This window comes from Lineus longissimus, chromosome 4, assembly GCF_910592395.1.
Source record: "Lineus longissimus chromosome 4, tnLinLong1.2, whole genome shotgun sequence".
In the NCBI taxonomy this organism is placed as follows: Eukaryota; Metazoa; Nemertea; class Pilidiophora; order Heteronemertea; family Lineidae; genus Lineus; species Lineus longissimus.
In genome coordinates, this window is record NC_088311.1 from 22,059,024 (window position 1) to 22,079,484 (window position 20,461).

The 20,461-nt window shown below is 40.5% G+C and overlaps 2 protein-coding genes across 3 annotated transcripts; one reads left to right on the forward strand and one right to left on the reverse strand.

Annotated features, from left to right (window-relative positions):
- Positions 1-343: 343 nt before the first annotated feature.
- On the reverse strand, positions 344-4,004 carry LOC135487157 (E3 ubiquitin-protein ligase RNF170-like). 2 transcript variants are annotated; one of them, XM_064770594.1, is made up of 4 exons: positions 3,807-4,004; positions 2,613-2,797; positions 2,222-2,415; positions 344-1,937 (listed from the first exon to the last, which is right to left on the reverse strand). In XM_064770594.1, the coding sequence occupies exons 1-4, from the start codon at positions 3,923-3,925 to the stop codon at positions 1,638-1,640; spliced, it is 798 nt and encodes a 265-aa protein (XP_064626664.1). In that variant the 5' UTR covers positions 3,926-4,004; the 3' UTR covers positions 344-1,637. The 2 variants fall into 2 exon arrangements, with proteins under 2 accessions (XP_064626664.1, XP_064626663.1); XM_064770593.1 differs by having other exon boundaries at positions 2,613-2,803.
- Positions 4,005-4,795: 791 nt separating this feature from the next.
- Positions 4,796-20,432, forward strand: LOC135486713 (protein Hook homolog 3-like). The gene is made up of 17 exons (XM_064769772.1): positions 4,796-4,923; positions 6,118-6,203; positions 6,620-6,795; positions 7,247-7,395; positions 7,525-7,769; positions 8,035-8,114; positions 8,455-8,603; positions 9,030-9,072; positions 9,452-9,537; positions 9,915-10,079; positions 10,428-10,494; positions 10,620-10,848; positions 12,182-12,479; positions 12,685-12,789; positions 13,227-13,298; positions 14,090-14,223; positions 17,013-20,432. The coding sequence occupies exons 1-17, from the start codon at positions 4,885-4,887 to the stop codon at positions 17,029-17,031; spliced, it is 2,142 nt and encodes a 713-aa protein (XP_064625842.1). The 5' UTR covers positions 4,796-4,884; the 3' UTR covers positions 17,032-20,432.
- Positions 20,433-20,461: the final 29 nt, after the last annotated feature.

The following is a 20,461-nucleotide window of genomic DNA, read 5'->3' on the forward strand; positions in this document are numbered from 1 at the left end:
ATAATGGTATGAATATTTCTCATTCCACGCAGGGTAGCAGTGTCATCAGGTGTGTTTGGGATGGTTGTCTTGAGAAAGGATTTTCACTTTGAAGAGACATCAATGTTCATCAAGTCATTATATTCATATACAATGTAAATTTTTATGCATACATGTACATGTATTCAACACTAGAACAGATGGAATGGTCCATGGACAATGTGCTCATCTGTTTTTTTCTCTCATTGAATATAGAGTAAACTACTACAAGAAAACCATCCTGCCACCTTGGAGGACAAACACTCCCCGATGAATAAAATCTCCAAGTGCAGAGCAAATGAATAATTATAAGAGCAAAAGAACAGAGAAAATGATTTGCTTTAATCACACAGGCAGGAAATAGCCTGTAATAATCAGCTACACAAAAAACCCTTGAATATTCATTAAATTTTAATAGCTGTCCTTACAATATTTTGTTGAAACATCTACAAAACATTATTATTTTCATACGAAAAATATCTGTACATGATATAAATGTGTAGCACAGTCTTTGAAAGACTTTCAGTACATGTAGCAACGAGACAAAAACAAGAACCAGAGGCTATTGGATCAGTATGCATAGTGAATTCGGTAGGTGCTTCCACGAGAAATTTATTCATCAGTGCCAAAAAAATTTACTTCTGCCAATGCCCACAACACAGAAATCTCAAAATTCATGTCTAGTCACCAATCTCATTGGCAATGGCTTTGGTCTTAAATCAAATATAAATTAAAACATGACACAAAGTTTGGCAACACGGATAACAGACTAATTAATTGACACATTTCATAAAAACAGGACAACAGAAACGGAATCAATAAATAAATCATCTTTCTTCTCTTTGCAGACTTCAACTTAAAGCGAATTTCATATCAGCAAGACATCCTTGTAAAATGCCCTTCCAGAAACATTAAGCTATGTGCAAGTTTCTGAATGTACCCCTATTGCCCACATGTTCACCAGGCCGCACAATTAAACAAAAAATTATAACAAGGTACATTTTCCTGGGCAAGTGCCTGAAGTGCTGGTGGGGCGAAATCCCCTTTTAAGTGGGACAGATACGGAGACCTAGTCCGGTCGAAATCCATCACGTCAAAGATATTCAAAATCTTCAAATACTGGCTTCACAACAGATAACACACTGAGAAATGTATTCTTTTCCAGTATTTCTCACACGAAGAATAAAGTCTTTTATCCTCAAGAAGACACCACGTCCTGGCTTTTAAAAAACATATGGGAAAAACTGTCCTCAATTCCAGGGATATGTTAGTTTTCATGTTCCAGTACAACTGACTGATGCTAAAGTGATTTAACCTTAGGGGACACGGAAACAAATCTGGGCGTGTTCCGGCATTTCCAACACAATAACCAAAACGATATCATGACCTGGCTTTCTAAAAAATACTTAAGATATGTCTGTATTCATGTTCCAGTGTACCCCGTAACTGATTGAGGCATTCCATTGATTTCACAACAGAGGAAATGTATTTGTTTTCAAGTGTTTCCCAAACAAAAAGAGGAAACAGAGAAACACAAACACAAACTGATATAAGTTGGATAAAGTAATGAGCAATGATAGCCAGTATTTCTGTCTGAACAGTCCTTGGTGGGGTGTTCTTCATCCTACTCGGACATTGTTAGCAGCATTGATATTGTTCGCTCTCGCCTCGACAAGTCGCCGGTATATAATTGTAATGTAAATCGCCAGCATAAATACTATAAACATGTCATCGAAAAAGCCGATTAGTCCGAAAGCACCTTCAGGTATAATGTCAAATGGTATGATGAAATAAAGAAGAGCAGCCAGGCAGCAGATGAGGATACGAGCGTGGAATACCCAGACCAGACCGTTCCAAGTGAAAAACTCGCTGCCAGCATATCGGAGAAGGGTGGGGAGATCTCGGATGTAGTCCATCCACTGAAAATGGAGAACCAAAAGCATTAAGTCTAGTAACAATGTTTATTAAAGAATATGAACGTTAACCCTGACTCTGATGCATTTGCATCACCACTATTGGGATCCACATTGTACGAGTAACATAGCGATCTTAAGACCTTGGGGGTCAAGATGATGAACACAGTATACCACAGTCAGCAAACTACACAAAGATCGTAATTTGGTGCTCTGAATTGTGAGATTGCGAACCAGAAGGAATTGTATCCAAGATAGAGCTATCCCATGGCTCAATGATTGGTACTTACAGGCCTGGGTTCCCCAGAAAATCTCCGGTTATAATTATTAATTTCTTGAACTATTTCACCCCTCTCATTCGTGACTGTTCGTGCTTCCTGCTCCGTGAAGTTGAACAGCAGTATATTGACCTGCTGCCGACAAACTGGGCAGCGAATAGCACCAAGCCACGATCCATAATGCCAGTAGGTTGTTATACAGCTACCTGTAATGGAAATCGAAAGGTATATAAGATAGAATAATGACAAATTCTCCTTCCAATACTCCTTTACAGTGTCCAGTGTATAGTTTATGTCGCACCCTTTCAGATGGGAATCCAGATGCTCTTGATGGCTTGACCAGCAATGTCAACTACAACTTAACTTATCGGCTCGTAACTTTTTAAAAGGCAGAATACCGTACCACAAAACACATGTCCACAATTTGTCTCTACTGCATAAGATGTGTCGCCGAGGCATACTGGACAGGTGGAAGATTCCCCAGGGTTCCGAACATTACGGGACATTAAATTCCGCTGTTCAAGTCGCTGCCTGGTTGTATTCACACTCGCCTCACTCTCAGGATGGATCTGACGCTGCTGACGACTTCTGTGGCTGAAATGAAATAGTGAAGTCATCAAAGTGATAACGATTTGTGGAGTTTTATTACAAAATGTACATGTATACACCATGGGTGCCAAACCATGGAAATATCCGATTGGTCGACTTCTCTATGCAAGTATCAACGTGTTTTTCATGCCCTACTCTCTAAAGGGTAAGCGTATTACCTTTGGCTTGTTGATCCTTTGAAGGTTAATTTATGAATCATTGGTGAACTTTTAAACCACCTTTCCAACACTTGAAAACAACTGCCCAACTCTGCGACTACTTCTACATGAAGAAGCACTAATAGAGAATAAGACATTCATTTTATCGAACTTTACTCACCATCTGAGAAGTCTTGAGAGTAGTATTTTCCCCATTTTACAGTAAAAATGAACAGGTTATTGAATACTTGCAGTAGATAATCCCAAATTGTTCTGATCTTTGAAATTTGCTTCTGAACAATGAATTTCTCAATGATGTTGTTTGAAAGAAGGAGTCAAGACTAGCAAATTGACTCACAACAGGCTAAATGATGAGTTGGCACTCCACAGTTTAGACACATCAGCACCCTATTTGTTTAAATGATGATGCATAGCACACATGTTCATGTTTGGTATACACTAAACAGGGGTGATGATACAGTATACACTGTGACACTAACAGTGAGAAACACAACAGTGTCATCTCATTTCTGACTTTTTGTAAGCCTATGCCAAATACAGCAAAAAGACATCATCACACTATGACTATGACTAGTCAGAGCAAAGCCAAGGAGGTCATGCAAAGCCAAAACAAACCTAATATAGGGACAACAAAGAAAAAAACATGAGGAATGGCCCCAAATGTATCACTTTGCATGTCATGATCAGAATAATGCACTGATTTCCTCAATCCATGAGTTTGAGGAGAGGAACCTCTGGCCAAAGAACATGCATGCAATGTACATAACAGTGTACATCTACATACCCTGGACGTAGGCCTACACAGAAGGGACAAAAAAGTGAAAACTCACCCTTGTACGTTCACAATAAACACTATGAAAATGGCAAGTAACACCACAAAAAGTAATGCACCAACGATTAAATCATCAGCGATGCCCTCAACTAGACTACCCGTCACTGGATTCGTCATTATGCTATCAAAGTTCGCTGATAATACGTGTGTTTAGATAGTGTTTTGAGGACATAAACATGGCGACTTGTTACATCCTCAATCCACACATCGACGGATGTTGGAGTTCTCCTAGTGATCACAGGTGACGCTACCAATAGTTCATAAATTCTTAACGCGGGAAACACGGATGCGCAAACTCAAGTTAATGTGGTCATCTCGGGGATGAATTGATATTGAAGATACACCAGAGTTCACATTGAATAGTTTAACTCTAGCATGAATCCATTAATCCTCTGATTGCTGAAATCATTTGCGATCACACTGAATGGTTTATCTCTAGTATGAATCCATATCCCTCAGATGACCACATTATTCATTAACTTGAGTTCCCATTGAATGGTTTATCACCAGTATGAATCCAAATCCCTCAGATTATCACATTAACTTGAGTTCACATTGAATGGTGTATCACCAGTATGAATCCACATCCCTCAGATTATCACATTAACTTGAGTTCACATTGAATGGTTTATCACCAGTATGAATCCACATCCCTCAGATGATCACATTAACTTGAGTTCACATTGAATGGTTTATCACCAGTATGAATCCACATCCCTCAGATGATCACATTAACTTGAGTTACCATTGAATGGTATATCACCAGTATGAATCCATATCCCTCAGATGACAACATCGATTAACTTGAGTTCACATTGAACCCCCCAGGACCCCTTCTTTAAAAGTAACAAATCCTACGGAGGGGGCATGAAAACCTGTGAATTTATACCTCAGTTCCCATTTCCCGCGTTATAAACTAATGGTGGCGTCACCTGGAGAAGCGCTTTGACATCGATGTCCATACATCGAAGCCAAGCGAAGATGTAACATATCGCTAAATTTTTGAGGAGGGTTGCCAATTTTCTGTCTCAAATTTGTGTCAAAATCTCGATAGTTCAGCTTCATTTTCTTCCAGGATGGACAAAGAGGTGTTGTGTGAAAGCCTGGTTACTTGGGTAAGGTTAATTTTCAATGTAAAATTCCCGATTTCCCATTGAAATGTAGCGATCGTTTTTGGATCTGCTACCTTGTCAAATTAGCTACCAATACACTGTCAGCAATGCACAGCCAATGCACTATGTTTTGTACGGGCCACTGTACGGTCCCACGGCACTATCACATGCATGAACAGTAATGTAAACATATCAAACATGGGTATCCATTTACTCCCTTATGTGCTGGGGCTTGGCATATTGGCATCTGTCGTCGTCTTCCATTCGAAGTACATCGCCCTCACGACACTGGTCAGCCTCAGCTAGCTCTGATGACGTGCAGAGAGGATCAGTCAAATCATCATCCCCTTGACGTTGAGTCGAGGATCGTCAAAAACTGCGCAAACGCCATCTGCAGATGATATTGATAGTGTCTGCTCTTGCCGGATTAGTTTTTAGTACAATTCTTTAAAATGTGCTAGCCAGTTGCCTTCCTATGGTAGTGGTACGTGTGCATGTTGGCAAAAACTGTAGTCAGAAACAATACATTTGATCATTACCATCTCATAAAGATCATGCAAGAAAATCGAAATTATTTTGTCTGTTGGGCATCAATTTACCACTACCAGTACCAGACTGAAGATATAATCTTTTTCTTTTGAAAAGCGACAACAACCTTTCAACTGAAAAAATCCAATGTATTGAATGCAAACACCAATCTTTACTTCGCGCCTCTCATTATTGGGGTTGTCTTTGGACTTGTTGAGGATATGCTAAAGCATGTTGTTGTTACAATAGCCGAGCTGAATCTCTTTCATTGATGGTTATTGTGGTGTACTAAATAGGCCTGCCAGGTGGTGCATTTTGTCTTTTGTCTTGATCTCCTCTGGACACAAATTGGGTTAACACCAAATAAACCATACCACAGATTAAATTGGTGCCCCTCGGTTTAATGGGAAATCTAATTTGTTGGTTTTTCACGATTCGCTTTGTTTGCATGTTGTTCTGACCCTGGGCTGATTTTGTTGATATTCTTGATGAGCAGTTTGCTTGATTTAGGTTAGAGAATATTATGTCCTCTTCTCCTTTGCAACAACTGGTGATAAACTACATTTGTACTGGGTCATCCTGTTTTAAGTTATGTACTGCATACTTGGAGCTACTGGGGGATGGTAGAATGACACCCCACTAAGTATTTCTGCACCTTTCTCTTTCCAGCTTAAAACCTTCTCAGTGGAAGCCCCAAACTCGACTATTGAAGACATCTCAGATGGGGTGGCCATGGCACAGGTTTTAAATCAAATGTAAGCAAACTCAAGAATTATGAAGTAGGCCTCTCAGACTTAAGCACGATAAAACATAACCGAGTGACTTAGCATGGTAATTTGATGGTTGCAGTTGCACGCATTGACCCTTTTAATTAAATAGGGTGGGAACTTGTGAAGGACAAACTTCATGTTTCCTGTTGAACTGATGAGAAGAGAATAGGCCTATGTATATGCCTACATGTATGCAATGTTATGTTCTGATGTGGCATGTAAACATTGCATGTAGTAATTATATCATGATATGCCTACATTTGTGGAGTTGAAAAAATTTAAATTACCTGACCTAGTTTGTGCATTGTGTAGACCAGTAGTTTGGAAAAAACGCCACTAAAGTTCCACCCATGCAAATTCTGAGGTTTTACATTACATTTTCAATACCTTTTTACTTTCAGAGCTCCAGACTTTTTCGATCAAAGCTGGATGTCAAAAATCAAAACAGATGCTGGCAATAACTGGCGCTTGAAAGTCAGCAATTTGAAGAAGATATTGAAAGGCATTTTAGACTACTATTCAGATATTCTCGGACAACACATCAATAATTTCCATATGCCAGATGTCAATGCCATAGGTTGGTATTTTGAAAGTCATGGTCGCTCCAAATCCTTTTTCAGAATTTTATTGAATTATGTGAGAAATTGAAGATAGCATACAGTGTTCTGCGTGTTCACCATTGGTGAAAATATCTTGGAAGGCACCCCTACTGGATTACCAAATTAAAAGATACCTATGTCTCCCTTAATAATTATGAATCATATCAGAAGTTACTGGGTTTTTTTGGTGAAAATGTGTCCCCGATTAGTTTTATGTCCTCGCTATGCAAAAAAGTTATGATGCTAGAACATGTAAAAACCTTAAAAATGCATTGGGAGTCTAGACATTTTCAAAATCTGTTCCATCTTTGTTTCTGTGACACCGTGTGGAGTACCGAAAAGAGTGATAAGACACCAGTCATTATTATTATGGGTTTGCCCTTTATTGAATAGCAAGTGGTTTTCTACAGCATTGTTATCCACTTTCAGGTGAACATAAAGATTATAGCGAGCTTGGTCGATTGCTGCAGCTGATTCTGGGATGTGCTGTCAACTGCAGCCATAAACAAGAGTACATTCAGAACATCATGGCCATGGAGGAGACGGTTCAACATGTCGTCATGAATGCTATTCAGGAGGTAAGCTGTGTTAGCCTTAGGGAAGGAGGGTCTTTCAATCTACAAACCAATAAGTCTAATCTGTTTAAAAAAATTAGTACTGTTATGAAATGCATTTTCAGATTTTAAGTTACACCATTTTGGTTGCAGCTGATGACCAAGGAGTCTCCCGCTTACAACTCGGGAGAAGGCATCTCGACAGATTTGGGCGATCAGCTGAAACGGACGATAGAGGAGTTAAACACGGTCGTTCGCCAGAAGGAGGAGATTGGGCAGCGTTGTCACGAGCTTGACCTTCAGGTGGCGTGCCTGCAGGAAGAGAAGGTCAGCCTGCAGGACGAGAACAAGAAGTTACAGGAGAGGGCCAACCAGTCGGAAAGTATGGAAGATCCAAGGTTAGGGCATGCCTATTCACTTTGATTACTTTACAGCGTTTTTAATCTGGACAAAGCTTTTCTGTGATTGTGAGGGGAGTAGCTCTGATATGTTGCTGCATTGTCTTGTAAAATCAAGGAATTAATCCCAAGGTGGCATTCCTTGGTTGTCGAATCAAGACCGCTGCTTGGGTAGTCTGAATATGCAGACCAAAATCCAACACGACAGCCGACGTTGGTTTATTATTCGAATTTGAGAAATGACATTTTCAAAATTATTCTTCAGCACGCCTTCTGGGCGACGATATCAACAGCTTCAAAGTCAAGTCGAAAAACTTCAGGAGGAGATGTATCGGATAGAAGTAGGTAAGTACTTGTGAGACAAGGTATCCGTGTCATAGTGATAAGAGCATGGGTCATAAGCAGGAGGTTGTGGGTTCAGCTCTCGGTGAGATCGCAGCTGTTTTATCTGTCCTTGAGCAAGGCGTCTGATCCTCCATGGCTCTCGTCTATGATTTTCCCAGGAGTATAGATGGATAACAGCCACCATACAAAAGTATGGATGAATCCTTCATTAAAGAAAGTTGACTCTCATATTCCACATCCCCTGATTTGATTTTGATATTAATGAGATTAGAGGGAAGCCTACAGTGCAACCATAGTTTTGTCAGATCATAAATGAAATGTTGTCCTCTCTCTCCTACAGCACGTGATGACTACCAGGTAAAAGTCGAGGTTCAGGAAAAAGAAATTGTAGAATTACAACTGAAGTGTGATGAAATGAATATAGTGACTGAGGAGGCCAGGGCCTTGAAGGATGAGGTTGATGTACTCAAACATCATTCAGACAAAGTGGTAAGCATCTTCGACTGTGCTCATAATGATAAGGATAATCCTGCGATCCATTCAGGTTCATCAGATTGGGCTTGGGATGTCGGAGTGGTGCAGTGGATATATCAGCACCTGTCATCTCCGAGGTCCTGGGTTAGAATCTCAGTCGTTCCCGATGCAGTCATGTGATAGACTGTGATAGTCTGCAGTCTTTGACAGCGTGAGGGGATCTGATCTTTGCTGATCATCGATGTTGCTGACGTCATCTGGATTATCAAGATCTGGTCAAAATCATGATCTTACAGTCGTAAATTTTCCCTTGGTGCCCTTTATTGATAACTAAAGACAGGTCTTGACAAACATCAAAAGTCACTTAATGAAAAATTGTGTAAGTTGAGTAGTATCAGAATTTTCCATTAATAACTATTTCTGAAATGTTCTCATCTTCAGGCGAAGTATGAAGCCACAATAGACACGTATAAAAAGAAATTAGGTAAGTCATATGAAAAAAGAAAGTTTCTCAATAAGACATGTTAGAGTAATGAGAGTGCTGCTGGTGTACATGTAGTATGGCAAGAGTCTGCGTAATATGTTAGTTTCCTGCTCATATAGTACTGCAGTGAACTATTTTCTCAGCCTTATCTTTGCATCTGAGACCTTCAGCAAAGAGCCAAGTTGAGGAGAAGTTGAAAAGCCCTGCATTAGAAGCTTTTTTTGCTGTGGCCAAATGGTGATCCAATAATGATTTGATTTCTCAAGTCCTCTATTGAATGTTGAGTGATCTTTGCTCTTTCTCATCTCCAAAATAGCAAATTGAATTGGTTGTTCTGACTGAATATGTTTGTCTACGATACTTGGATTTTGTATTTCAGAGGAAATGGGTGATCTTCGAAGGCAGCTTAAAATTCTTGAAGACAAAAATACATCATATATGCAACAAAATATGGAATTAGAGGAGGTAGGTGCTATGAATCACTGGGATGAAACATTTCCAATTTATGGAGGGTATCTGTTTTCCTCCTTCAAAAAAGGGCTTTATTTGACAGCAGAAATGGAGAAAACTAGGCCTCGGGGACCAAAATCACAGTCCCTGTTTGAGAGGGTGACCTGCTGTCAGAGGCATGAAGGATGAAATGACGGGACGACATCGGACAGGGCATCACATCACGTACATTGGCATAGGCACCAGATACATGGAACCTCACTTTATATCTCATTGAAATGACTTATGGTATTTCTTAAATTTGGGGAAGGTCGAGATTCTCCGCTTGGAAATGTTAGATCTGCGTCAGATCTTTTGTCCTTGCTTCAGCTAACTTCTCTATGTATCTACAGGACGTGCGTAAAGGTGGGAGCTGGAAGGCCCAGGTTGACATCTACAAGAAACAAGTACAGGAGCTGCAGACAAAATCATCAGAGGAGACGAAGCGGGCCGACAAGTCAGAGTTTGAAAATAAACGACTTCAGGAGAAGATTACGTCGTTGCAACGGGAACGAGAGGTAGGCAAAGATACCACCATTTTACGCAAAATACCATGGTGGTTAGAAATTTATCGAATAAGATTTTTTTTTTAAATTGATGATTTTGTTCGAAAAATCACAAGAAGTGGATCAGTTGCTTTGAAAATGGAAAGGTGAATTATAACTGTTGATGAGGGCAGTGCCAGAGTGCAGCCCCCCTCCCCCTCCCACACACACACAACAAAAAAGAAGTTTTATTCGGCATTTAGAATATCTTGTCGAAATTTCAGATATTGTCACAAGTCAATAGCCGTCTTTAATTTCTCTGCTGAAAACTTAGGACGTTTAAATTTTGTTTGAAGTCGATAATTTTCTTCTGTCTTGCAGAGGTTGGTGGCAGAGAGAGACTCATTAAAGGAAACAAATGAAGAACTCACATGTACACAATTACAAGGTAGGCATATTGAGTCATTTGAGTCATTTTTTCAATCGGTTCCAGTTGAAAAGTCTTTCTTCCTCTTTGCAACAACAACAACAACAACAATGTGATACTTACGTTGCCACATCTCTTTTCCTCAGGTAATAGAGACAGCTCCGAAGACCTGGCAAATCTATCAATGTCACCAAACATGGAAATGATGTCGATCCCGCCAGAAATCCGAGAGAGATTAATCCGATTGCAGCACGAGAACAAAATGTTTAAGGCACAGATGACAAACAGTGATACAGATAATGAGGACTCGCAGATGCTGAAAAGTTTACTGGATGACTCCAATGCCAGGAAGAGTGAGCTAGAGTCGGAGAATAGGTAGGGGCTTTTTGGTCTCATCAAACAAACCCTTATCTAATAACTGGTTGTGAAGAGCTGATAAATTTAGTTCCTTGAAAGCCATGCCGGTTCATCCAGAAATACAATCATGGGATGGAACTTAGCCTTACTTCATTGTAGCAAGCATTGTTAACCACTAGGCTATGAGGCTCCTATACAATCCTGTGTTCTCCCCAGAATGGAGCGCATGCCCTATTGCTTGGTAGCGAGCAGTGTGAACCACTAGGCTATGAGGCTCCTATACAATCCTGGGTTCTCCCCAGAATGGAGCACATGCCCTATTGCTTGGAAGCAAGCAGTGTGAACCTATAGGCTATGAGGCTCCTATACAATCCTGGGTTCTCCCCAGAATGGAGCGCATGCCCTATTGCTTGGTAGCGAGCAGTGTGAACCACTAGGCTGTGAGGCTCCAATACAATCCTGGGTTCTCCCCAGAATGGAGCGCATGCCCTATTGCTAGGTAGCGAGTAGTGTGAACCACTAGGCTATGAGGCTCCTATACAATCCTGGGTTCTCCCCAGAATGGAGCGCATGCACTATTGCTTGGTAGCGAGCAGTGTGAACCACGAGGCTATGAGGCTCCTATACAATCCTGGGTTACCCCAGAATGGAGCGCATGCCCTATTGCTTGGTAGCGAGCAGTGTGAACCACTAGGCTATGAGGCTCCTATACAATCCTGGGTTCTCCCCAGAATGGAGCGCATGCCCTATTGCTTGGTAGCGAGCAGTGTGAACCACTAGGCTATGAGGCTATGAGGCTCCTATACAATCCTGGGTTCTCCCCAGAATGGAGCGCATGCCCTATTACTTGGTAGCGAGCAGTGTGAACCATTAGGCTATGAGGCTCCTATACAATCCTGGGTTCTCCCCAGAATGGAGCGCATGCCCTATTACTTGGTAGCGAGCAGTGTGAACCATTAGGCTATGAGGCTCCTATACAATCCTGGGTTCTCCCCAGAATGGAGCGCATGCCCTATTGCTTGGTAGCGAGCAGTGTGAACCACTAGGCTATGAGGCTCCTATACAATCCTGGGTTCTCCCCAGAATGGAGCGCATGCCCTATTGCTTGGTAGCGAGCAGTGTGAACCACTAGGCTATGAGGCTCCTATACAATCCTGGGTTCTCCCCAGAATGGAGCGCATGCCCTATTGCTTGGTAGCGAGCAGTGTGAACCACTAGGCTATGAGGCTCCTATACAATCCTGGGTTCTCCCCAGAATGGAGCGCATGCCCTATTGCTTGGAGGCGAGCAGTGTGAACAATTAAGGCTATGAGGCTCCTCCTCATCAATCATTTTAAATCTCGTCCTTCAGAATCGCCAACCAAAGAATCCTGGAGCTTGAGGCTCAGGTTGAAGACATGGAAGAGAAACAGACAACCACAAGTGGCGACCAGAGTGAGGTCAGGAAGAAACTGAACGAACAAATCAAGAAGACAAAGGAGTTAGACGGGGAGTTACAGCGTCGGCGGGGAGAGAGTGAGGAGTTGGAATCTCGGTGTGTGAAAAGCGTGGAGAAGGCGACGCAGCTGGAAGATAAGTTGTTGAAGAAGGAGGATGAGATGAAGGCGATGGAGGAGAGGTATAAGAAATACCTCGAGAAAGCAAAGAGTGTAAGTATGAATCCTTATTGTCACCCTAACTTATTACAAAGTATTCCTCTAGTGTTGGTAAAAGTTGGGAGGTATTTGCTACAGGCGTTTGACTACACAGTGTTTTTTCAAGTCTCAGGTGTTTGACCTTACAACTTTTAAGTTGGTCAGAACTCACTAGTACCTGGAAAATAGGAGACTTCATTGTATACTCTTTGGGTTTCAGGTGATAAGGACGTTAGATCCTAAACAAAACCCTGGTGCTGCCCCTGAAGTGCAGGCCCTCAGAAACCAACTTCAGGATAAAGATAGGCTCATTGAACATCTAGAGGTAGGTGACATTCATACAAATGTACATACAAATACCGCTCCACACTCAGGCTGAACATTGCACAGAAAATATGTCATGATGGCCGACATCAAAATTCGAACAAAACTGATGCTACGTCTATGACACACAATGCAGAAATTTTAGATCCTGGTCACCTCTGATTGTTTCGTCACGAATGTAGAGCGCTATTCTTCGTAAATTTAACACATTTGTACATACAGCTAACCATTTCTAAACTCGTGACATAACTGCTATATTTCCTTTTCAACTGGTGCTGGGTGGAAGTGTTCTGTCGTTTCGGTTAGATGAAGTTTCTTAGATCTGTTTCAAACATAATACATTTGGTGTTTAGTCTATGCCATTACAGCTTGATATTGATAACATGCTAGTCCCCCTGCACAGCATGAAAAGTTCTGACCTCTTTATTCCTCTTGCAGAGAGATCATGATAGAGCAAAGACAATACGTGATCAAGAGGAAAAGTTAATAGTCTCTGCTTGGTACAATTTGGTAAGTTGTGTGCCGTAGTCAGCTCTAAAAAAACTGAGTGATTGTGAGGAAAACTAGTCCTATTCCCATCATTCTTAGAGAAAGCACATCAAAACACTGGCACATGCTAGAGTTTCCTTACCAGAGAAACGTGTGTTTCTATGAGAGACAGTTTTTGAAAGTGATAGTGATTTCAAGCATTCTGTGACCCACACCTGTCTTTGAAGGGCTCTGAAACACACAATAGCAATTTTGACTTGTCAGGTATACCTTTTGCCAGGTGGAAATCATCGCAGTGAGGCAGAAAAAATTAAACAATCGTACATGTATTAGAATATTTTCAACTGAGTTAAGACTTCTGGACAAAGTCATATTGTGCATGCCTCCAACTAATATATCATGTGTATTAGATTGCTCTGGATTTAGTCTCTTGCTTTCCTGAATCACAGATAGTTATCTACCATATGGGTGTCCAGCTTCGAAATGTCAATCAAACAACTAAATACATGTAGATAGTGGGAAAACTCTGTCTGTGTAACATAAGCCTCCTTCGCTATCCTAACTTCCTTCTGACATCACTGACAAATGTTCCAATGCCAGGCCTCTAAGCTGAAAGAAACATGGAGACAGTGCGAGTCACATCTATCATCATTATGATAGTTAAGGACACAACACGAATAACATACAACTCAAATGTGGATCAATTGTATTGGAAAATCTTATCATGTGAAAGCTCATATGTCTATGGATTGTATATCATATTGACAATTCAATGGTCGGCACATGTTTATGTTGTTTTTATTCAATTTCAGGGTATGCAGATGCACAGAAAAGCTGCTGAGGATCGGTTATCCAACAGCGGTGCCGGTCAGTCATTCCTGGCGCGTCAACGTCAGGCCCAGAACCGCCGCCTGCAAACCCTCCCTGGTGCTAATACCTCATCAAGGTGAATAAATTATCATTGTTTGTCTCCTGGAGACCTGTGGTGCTCCAAATTGCATTTAACTAAATAGTTTTTTTGGTGTCTGCCAGATTCCGAATCATGAATTATTCTTCCTTACTATCTCTGTCAGGAAAAAAACACAGTCTCATCAGTCTTGAAGTGGTACGATATCGTTTTTAAAAAGATGTTGAATTGTTTCGATAAACATTACACGTATTGAATTGAAATTAGTTAGAAGGTGCTAGAGAAATGTATGTAATTTGTAAGTTGTATTGCATAATTTTGTAAATTGTTTTTTTGTCAGGATTGTTGATCTTCTTAACTGGCTTGAAACCTCCAATTTTAAAATCTGTTTTGGGGTTTTAACAACACATTGCCATGTTAGTTCAACATTTCTTTGCTGAGGTTGTCGGTGTGTGGTTTTAATGCTATAAGCATACATGTATATAGTCCTTTTGTAACAAGGAACTCCTGACATGACTGGTGAAACTAAAGTAAGCAAAAGAAGGCGGGGCAGTGTTCTCTTGCGTTGTGATGGCGTCTCATTTTGATAATTTAGGTCATGCAAACAAACTAGATTTGAGCGTTTTAATTTTCTGTCGTTTTAAAATCCATACTCAAATACGAACATATGCCGCTGTGAGTTGAACTAACCCGAGACCATTCTATCTACTCTAGTTCTAGCGATAGATTACAAAATCCAGGAACAGTAATTGTGTAACAATGAGTAAGTCCAGATGTGAAAATTGTGACAGTTGTGTTATGTTTTGAGTTGTTTTGAGTTTGAAAATATTAAGTTGAGAGCTAAGCTCTGGATATGATATGTTCCATCACCTCTTAGATGGAGCTTATGAGTGTCTGTACTACATTTGTAGAGTAAGATTTTGAAATACGCTGGTAACCCTAAAACAGTTTCAAAATTTGCTCAGATTCAAAACTTTAATTTTCCTAAACTGATTCTTACATGGTTTGTTATTTCTCTTCATTTCTTCCATCAACTCAAGGAAGAATCATGTTCGTATTGATTTTGACATGCTCGATCACAGGGTGTCCCAAAAACACTGCATGGCTTGATTACCCAGTTTTCGGTCTCTCTGAGTAAAACATCAGCTGCTAGTGGCTCTGTGCACCTTAAAAGGTCTGTTCCGAAACTCTACTCGAGCTTCTGTTCCAAGTTTAGAAAGCAGTGCAGTGGGTAACATCAGGTCCCAATTTGCCAGGTCGTGATGGTAATCAGAGAGGCGTGGATCCGATATTCTGAAATTCGATATAACTTGAATAATCACTGGGAGGTTGGTTTATGCAGTCTTTATGAAACACTCTGTTTAAACCTATCCTACACTTGACTTTGAACATTTCCCTGCTGTCTTACTCTTAGAAGTTTTGTTGATCTTAAGCACCTAGCAAACAAGCATTTAAAGTAGCTGTGACCTATCAGCGCTGCTGCGAAAAGATATTTTGTCTGCCGTTAAAACCGGTAAGCGCTGGGTTTGATATTTATCCCAGGTCGCGTCGATCGCTAATCCTTGTTGCAGTCATCTGCAACGACCACTGCAAACAAGCAATTTCTGTCACATGCAATCATGATGGTAGGTCACTGCGATGTAAATCGCTTGTTTGCTGGGCACCTTATGAAGCACCATCCATGAATCATTTCAATTTTTTTGACAATATGCGCTCCAAATCTATTTTGTTTGCATGACCAACTCAAAAGGAATACCAGACTTTATTGTATGTTTATAATGGTCGCTTATTGTAAGAAAAGATGCTTCCAAACTTCTTTGCAGCTATGTTCTAGTTTTCAGAATCGTTTCTTGTGTTGCTCTGCGGACACTGTTAATATCCACAAGGCTGGAGTTATCTAGAGGTGCATGCACAGTCATGTCAATTAGGCCAGGTTTAGCTAGCTAGAGCTATGCGGTATACAGATGTACATGTACGCTGGCAAGCAGTAGCTTCACAAATGGTTCATGATCATGAAACCAGTGCTTGCAAGTATGTTCGTATGCCATAGCTCTATATGTAAACCCAGCCTTAGACGATGTTATACTGGTTCCATGATCTTGTGCCACTGTGCTTGAGAAATTAAACTGAGAAGTTTCAATGAATTTTGTCACTGCCAGAGCTGAGCTATTGATTACTTTGCTGTTTTGCTGGACTTCAGTTTGCTAAGCGGTTACAACAGCCAAGCTATTTCATGCTACCTATTCCCAAGGCTAAGGAATAGGTAGCACACTTGTTTTCAGTTAATCTTTAGATACATCTTCGATCTTCGTTAGGTATGCACATCATAAATGTGTGTCTGCACAAATCTTTTTAGTTGCCTATTATAGCGTCTTGATGCATTCAAGTTTACTCCGTTGTACTCAGACCTGCTGCTGGAAGCTTGGAATGCTATATGCAGTGTTCTCCAAGCCACATTTCTATGGTTGGGTGCAGTCACATTTTAAACTTCATTTGAGTTTTTGCCAAGTTGGCAGCAAAATTTGTCCTGGTGCGCTGACAGTGAAACCATTGTCATCTCTGTGAATTTGTTTTGGAGCAAACTCGTTTTCTGGGTACAAAAATGGAAATGGAAAAAATAAATTTTTCTGGGACAAAATCAAAATGGATGACCCTGATGTGAAAGATATTTTGATAAGAGCGTATAGTTTGCTTAGAAGTATATTCAAGCATTGCGATACTTACAATAACGAACAAGATTTCTTCATACTGTACAGCCCATTTTCCCATTTCCCTCTTTCCCTGTCTTGTTATGATTTCATAGTTGACGGATTCATTCTCTCTTGCAGCGACTACCTTGAATACTAACCGCATGATAATCCCGCGTCAAGACCGACGCTATGCCACCACCGCCACCAAGAGAGACCGGACCTGTGCCGCTGTGCTCTGCCCTGCCTGCATGCTTCATCTGTCAGGATCTGTAGGGTGAGGCCAAGTCAAAGTCTTAGCTTGGTGTTAGTCTTAGCCCAAGGTTTGCCTAGTTGCCCTTCCATCTGACTTGTTGGATCCTTTAGGGATTGTTGGTAGCCTTGGGTGCAGAAAACTTTTCAAAAATGTTCAGATTGGCATGATTCTGTGACGCGACTATTCATAAACATTTCATAGTTTCAATGAAAGTCTAACACCAAGGTAACACTAAAACTTTGTCTGACCCAATATATATCATCTGCATTTATGACATTTGATGACAAGGCTCAAACCAGCTGCATTCCCTCTGCACACAAGCAATCAAACCTATGGCAACTCGTGATTACTGTCGTAAGAAAACGGTTATCAAAAAGTTGCTGGAAACTTAACTGATTGTAAATGGTATTATCAGTTACCCGTTCAAGGGTGTACTAGGTTTTTCAGTTGATTCCAATAGAGTTGCCATACATTTGATTGCTCGGGTGTTCGAGGTGGCTTCTGCTTTCCCCGCATCCCTTTGATGACGTCATCTGCATGGCCTCTATTCTGTGCATGCCTTGTGGCTCTGTAGCAGCCTCATGTCGAAGAGATTGTTCGGTTGTGGATTCTTGATAACAGAGCAGGTTTTCTGACGTGGTAGATGTCACTGTGATGTCAAATTTCAAGGTGCCTTTTCAGCAGACGGCAGGGAAGAGCTGCCAATGGAACGGCACATGGCTAGAAAACTTTGGTGTGTTTCTTTTTCTCACATCGATTGATTATGATTTATTTAAAAGTGTCTGCAAATGAAAACCAAGTATTGTTTCACTGGTGATGTTGAGTTCAACTCTGTCGTGTAGTAATGAGCATCCTGACTGGGCAGCCTCTGCCTATTCATAGCACAATTCAAAAGATCCAAAGTGATCGGTTGTGTGTATGGTTTATGTAATCCTTGATTTATATGGGTGTTTTTTTTCGGGATAGACCAATAATGGCCTGGATATCATGGACTGTGTGGGGGTTTGCCTAAATAATCTGTCAGGAATCAGGATGGGGTCTTCAGAATATCGGGCAGATATATCCCCTTCCCCCCGCTCAGAGTAATTTCCATGCAACTTTTTCTCCTGGTTGAAAAGATCTAGTGCCTGTGTGTGCCTATTTTGGGATTGATAGTCAGTAAATTTCCAGTAGGCTCTTCAAACTTATGTTGCATTTTAGAATACTCAGTATTTTTGTGTTTGTATATACTTGTAGGTTTATGTACAAAGTTGTTATAGGTATGGGCAGTCAGTGTTGTGTTCTGAACTCTGAAGATGGATTCGAGGGGGGGTTGTGCGGTGTAAGAAATAGCAGCCACTTGCAACTGGTATTTTCAGGAACGAGGTTATCAATAATAAGTGAATGAAGTATTGCTCGAACTGGGTATAACATGAAAGGCATAGTGTTTGTGAAATTCTTTGTTTACACATTGTTTATTCTCCTTATATCTGTGATTATATATATAAATGAATGAATGTATGAATAAATGCATAAATAAAAGGTGATTCCTGTCAAGGTCTAACTTTATGTTCTTCTGATGTAATTTGTGATGCACCAATTATAAAAACTGGGGAGTTCAGTTCAGAGAAAAATAATGTACCGCCTCAATAATGGCATGCCTGAGGATAATTTGACAGTGATTCAGTTCATCGTACATGTATTTCTTTGTTTTTATTGAAAAATGTTTCTGTTACTTTTTAAGTTCACTGTAAATAGTATCCAGGTTTTATTCGTATCATGTTCTCGCAATTGAAAATTTTACTAATATTTTAAGTATGTGTTGATAGACTTCCGTCTGGTGTGTAAAAGCCAGCTAAACAAACCAAGTTTCTCATCAGACAAATACATTTTCTGGTGAAAATATACACGGTAAACTGTAAAATTTTGAACTTGTTATCTTGAAATTATTGGAAAGAACCTGTAGCCTGCCTGCTTGGGGCTTGAGATCAATTGGTCAGGCAGACTCCTTATCACCATAAGTGCGACATCCAGGTCCTGTAGGCCTACATGTTCAGAGGCGGATCAAAGACTCAAGGTAAGAGGGGGACAGGGCCTTCACTTTCATCATGTTCGAATTCAAGGATATTTTATTGTCATTTTCAAAGGTTTGCTGAAATTAGGGAACTCGGGCCATGACTGCCCCTGCTAGGATCAGTACCTGATGTAGGCCATAATATATACTTTACTATCTTTATCAAAGGCAGACATAACTGATTTGCAGGCTGCCAATAAGTCATTTATAAGGTATTTCTGATGAGGAATGTGGATTTTGTTACTGGTGGTGTATTTTTAGAATTTGAAATGCACTTGACCAGACCTGGTCCTGCTGAGCGGGATTGGAAGTACTTGCTTGAACAAACACTATTTTCTGGTATTTTGCTTGTTTCATGACTGATCACATAATAGTTAGGTGCAACATTTAGGGAGATCAGTGGCTAGAGCACCGGGCTCGTAATCTGGAGGTCGTGGGTTCGATTATCAGAAGGGTCACTGCTGTTTCGTCTTTGTTTCCTTGAGCAAGGCACTTAACCCTACTTGCTTCTCTCCACCTAAGAGTAAATGGGTACCTAGCTGGCAGAGATGTTAGTGCCGAGCGCTGTATAACGTCTGCTCGGATCTGTAATACTCCCAAAAAATAAAGCTTGAATGGCCAATAGCTAGGGGTAATAATGTGAAGCGCTCTGAGCGACTGAAACCAGTTGGATTTAGCTCTATATAAGTCTCATCATTATTTTATTAACCTCTGGTGTGCAAAGCTAAAATTGGGAGAATTCACTGATATATATGGAAGTATTATTATATCAAAACACAGGTTTGTGTTACACTCCTTAAGAATCAGTGTGGGATCAGCAGCTGTAAAACAAAATTTCCAGATTTTGTTTCTGGTTTATAATCGTCGATGATTTCACAAAGTGACCAGTCTGCGATTTTTCTGAAATGGAGATAACAGCGCCATCTGAGATGTACTAGTCATGTCTACTTTCACACCAATTATCATGGTGATGTTCAAAGCCAATGTCATTTCGCTTTACCCTCTATTCATGCATTTTGTGCCATTATACTCTTTCATATGTAATGCACAGAGTCATTCAATCTATACGTAATCTTAGAGTAGAGTTTTCTAAAAAAAATGAAATTTTGCTGATTGGTCACTTCATGAAATCATCAACAATATGCGCATCATCAAGTAACTCCCCTGTATCTGGCCTGTCGTTCCATTGATTGAGTATTCTTTGAAACTTGAGAACACCTATATTTGTACTAATAAATGTGACCTGAATGAAGCATTCTCCTGTTAACTTAATGGTTAGAG

What these genes read in the sequence shown, in the direction of transcription:
- LOC135487157 (XM_064770593.1), bottom strand. Translation starts at nt 3,925, where the DNA reads ATGACGAATCCAGTGACGGGTAGTCTAGTTGAGGGCATCGCTGATGAT. An exon ending in TTTATTGTGAACGTACAAGG is followed by an intron (nt 2,804 to 3,806) that starts GTGAGTTTTCAC and finishes ATTTCATTTCAG; the next exon opens with CCACAGAAGTCGTCAGCAGC. An exon ending in TTTCTGGGGAACCCAGGCCT is followed by an intron (nt 1,938 to 2,221) that starts GTAAGTACCAAT and finishes CTCCATTTTCAG; the next exon opens with TGGATGGACTACATCCGAGA.
- LOC135486713 (XM_064769772.1), top strand. Translation starts at nt 4,885, where the DNA reads ATGGACAAAGAGGTGTTGTGTGAAAGCCTGGTTACTTGG. An exon ending in GCACAGGTTTTAAATCAAAT is followed by an intron (nt 6,204 to 6,619) that starts GTAAGCAAACTC and finishes TTTTACTTTCAG; the next exon opens with AGCTCCAGACTTTTTCGATC. An exon ending in GAGCTAGAGTCGGAGAATAG is followed by an intron (nt 10,849 to 12,181) that starts GTAGGGGCTTTT and finishes CTCGTCCTTCAG; the next exon opens with AATCGCCAACCAAAGAATCC.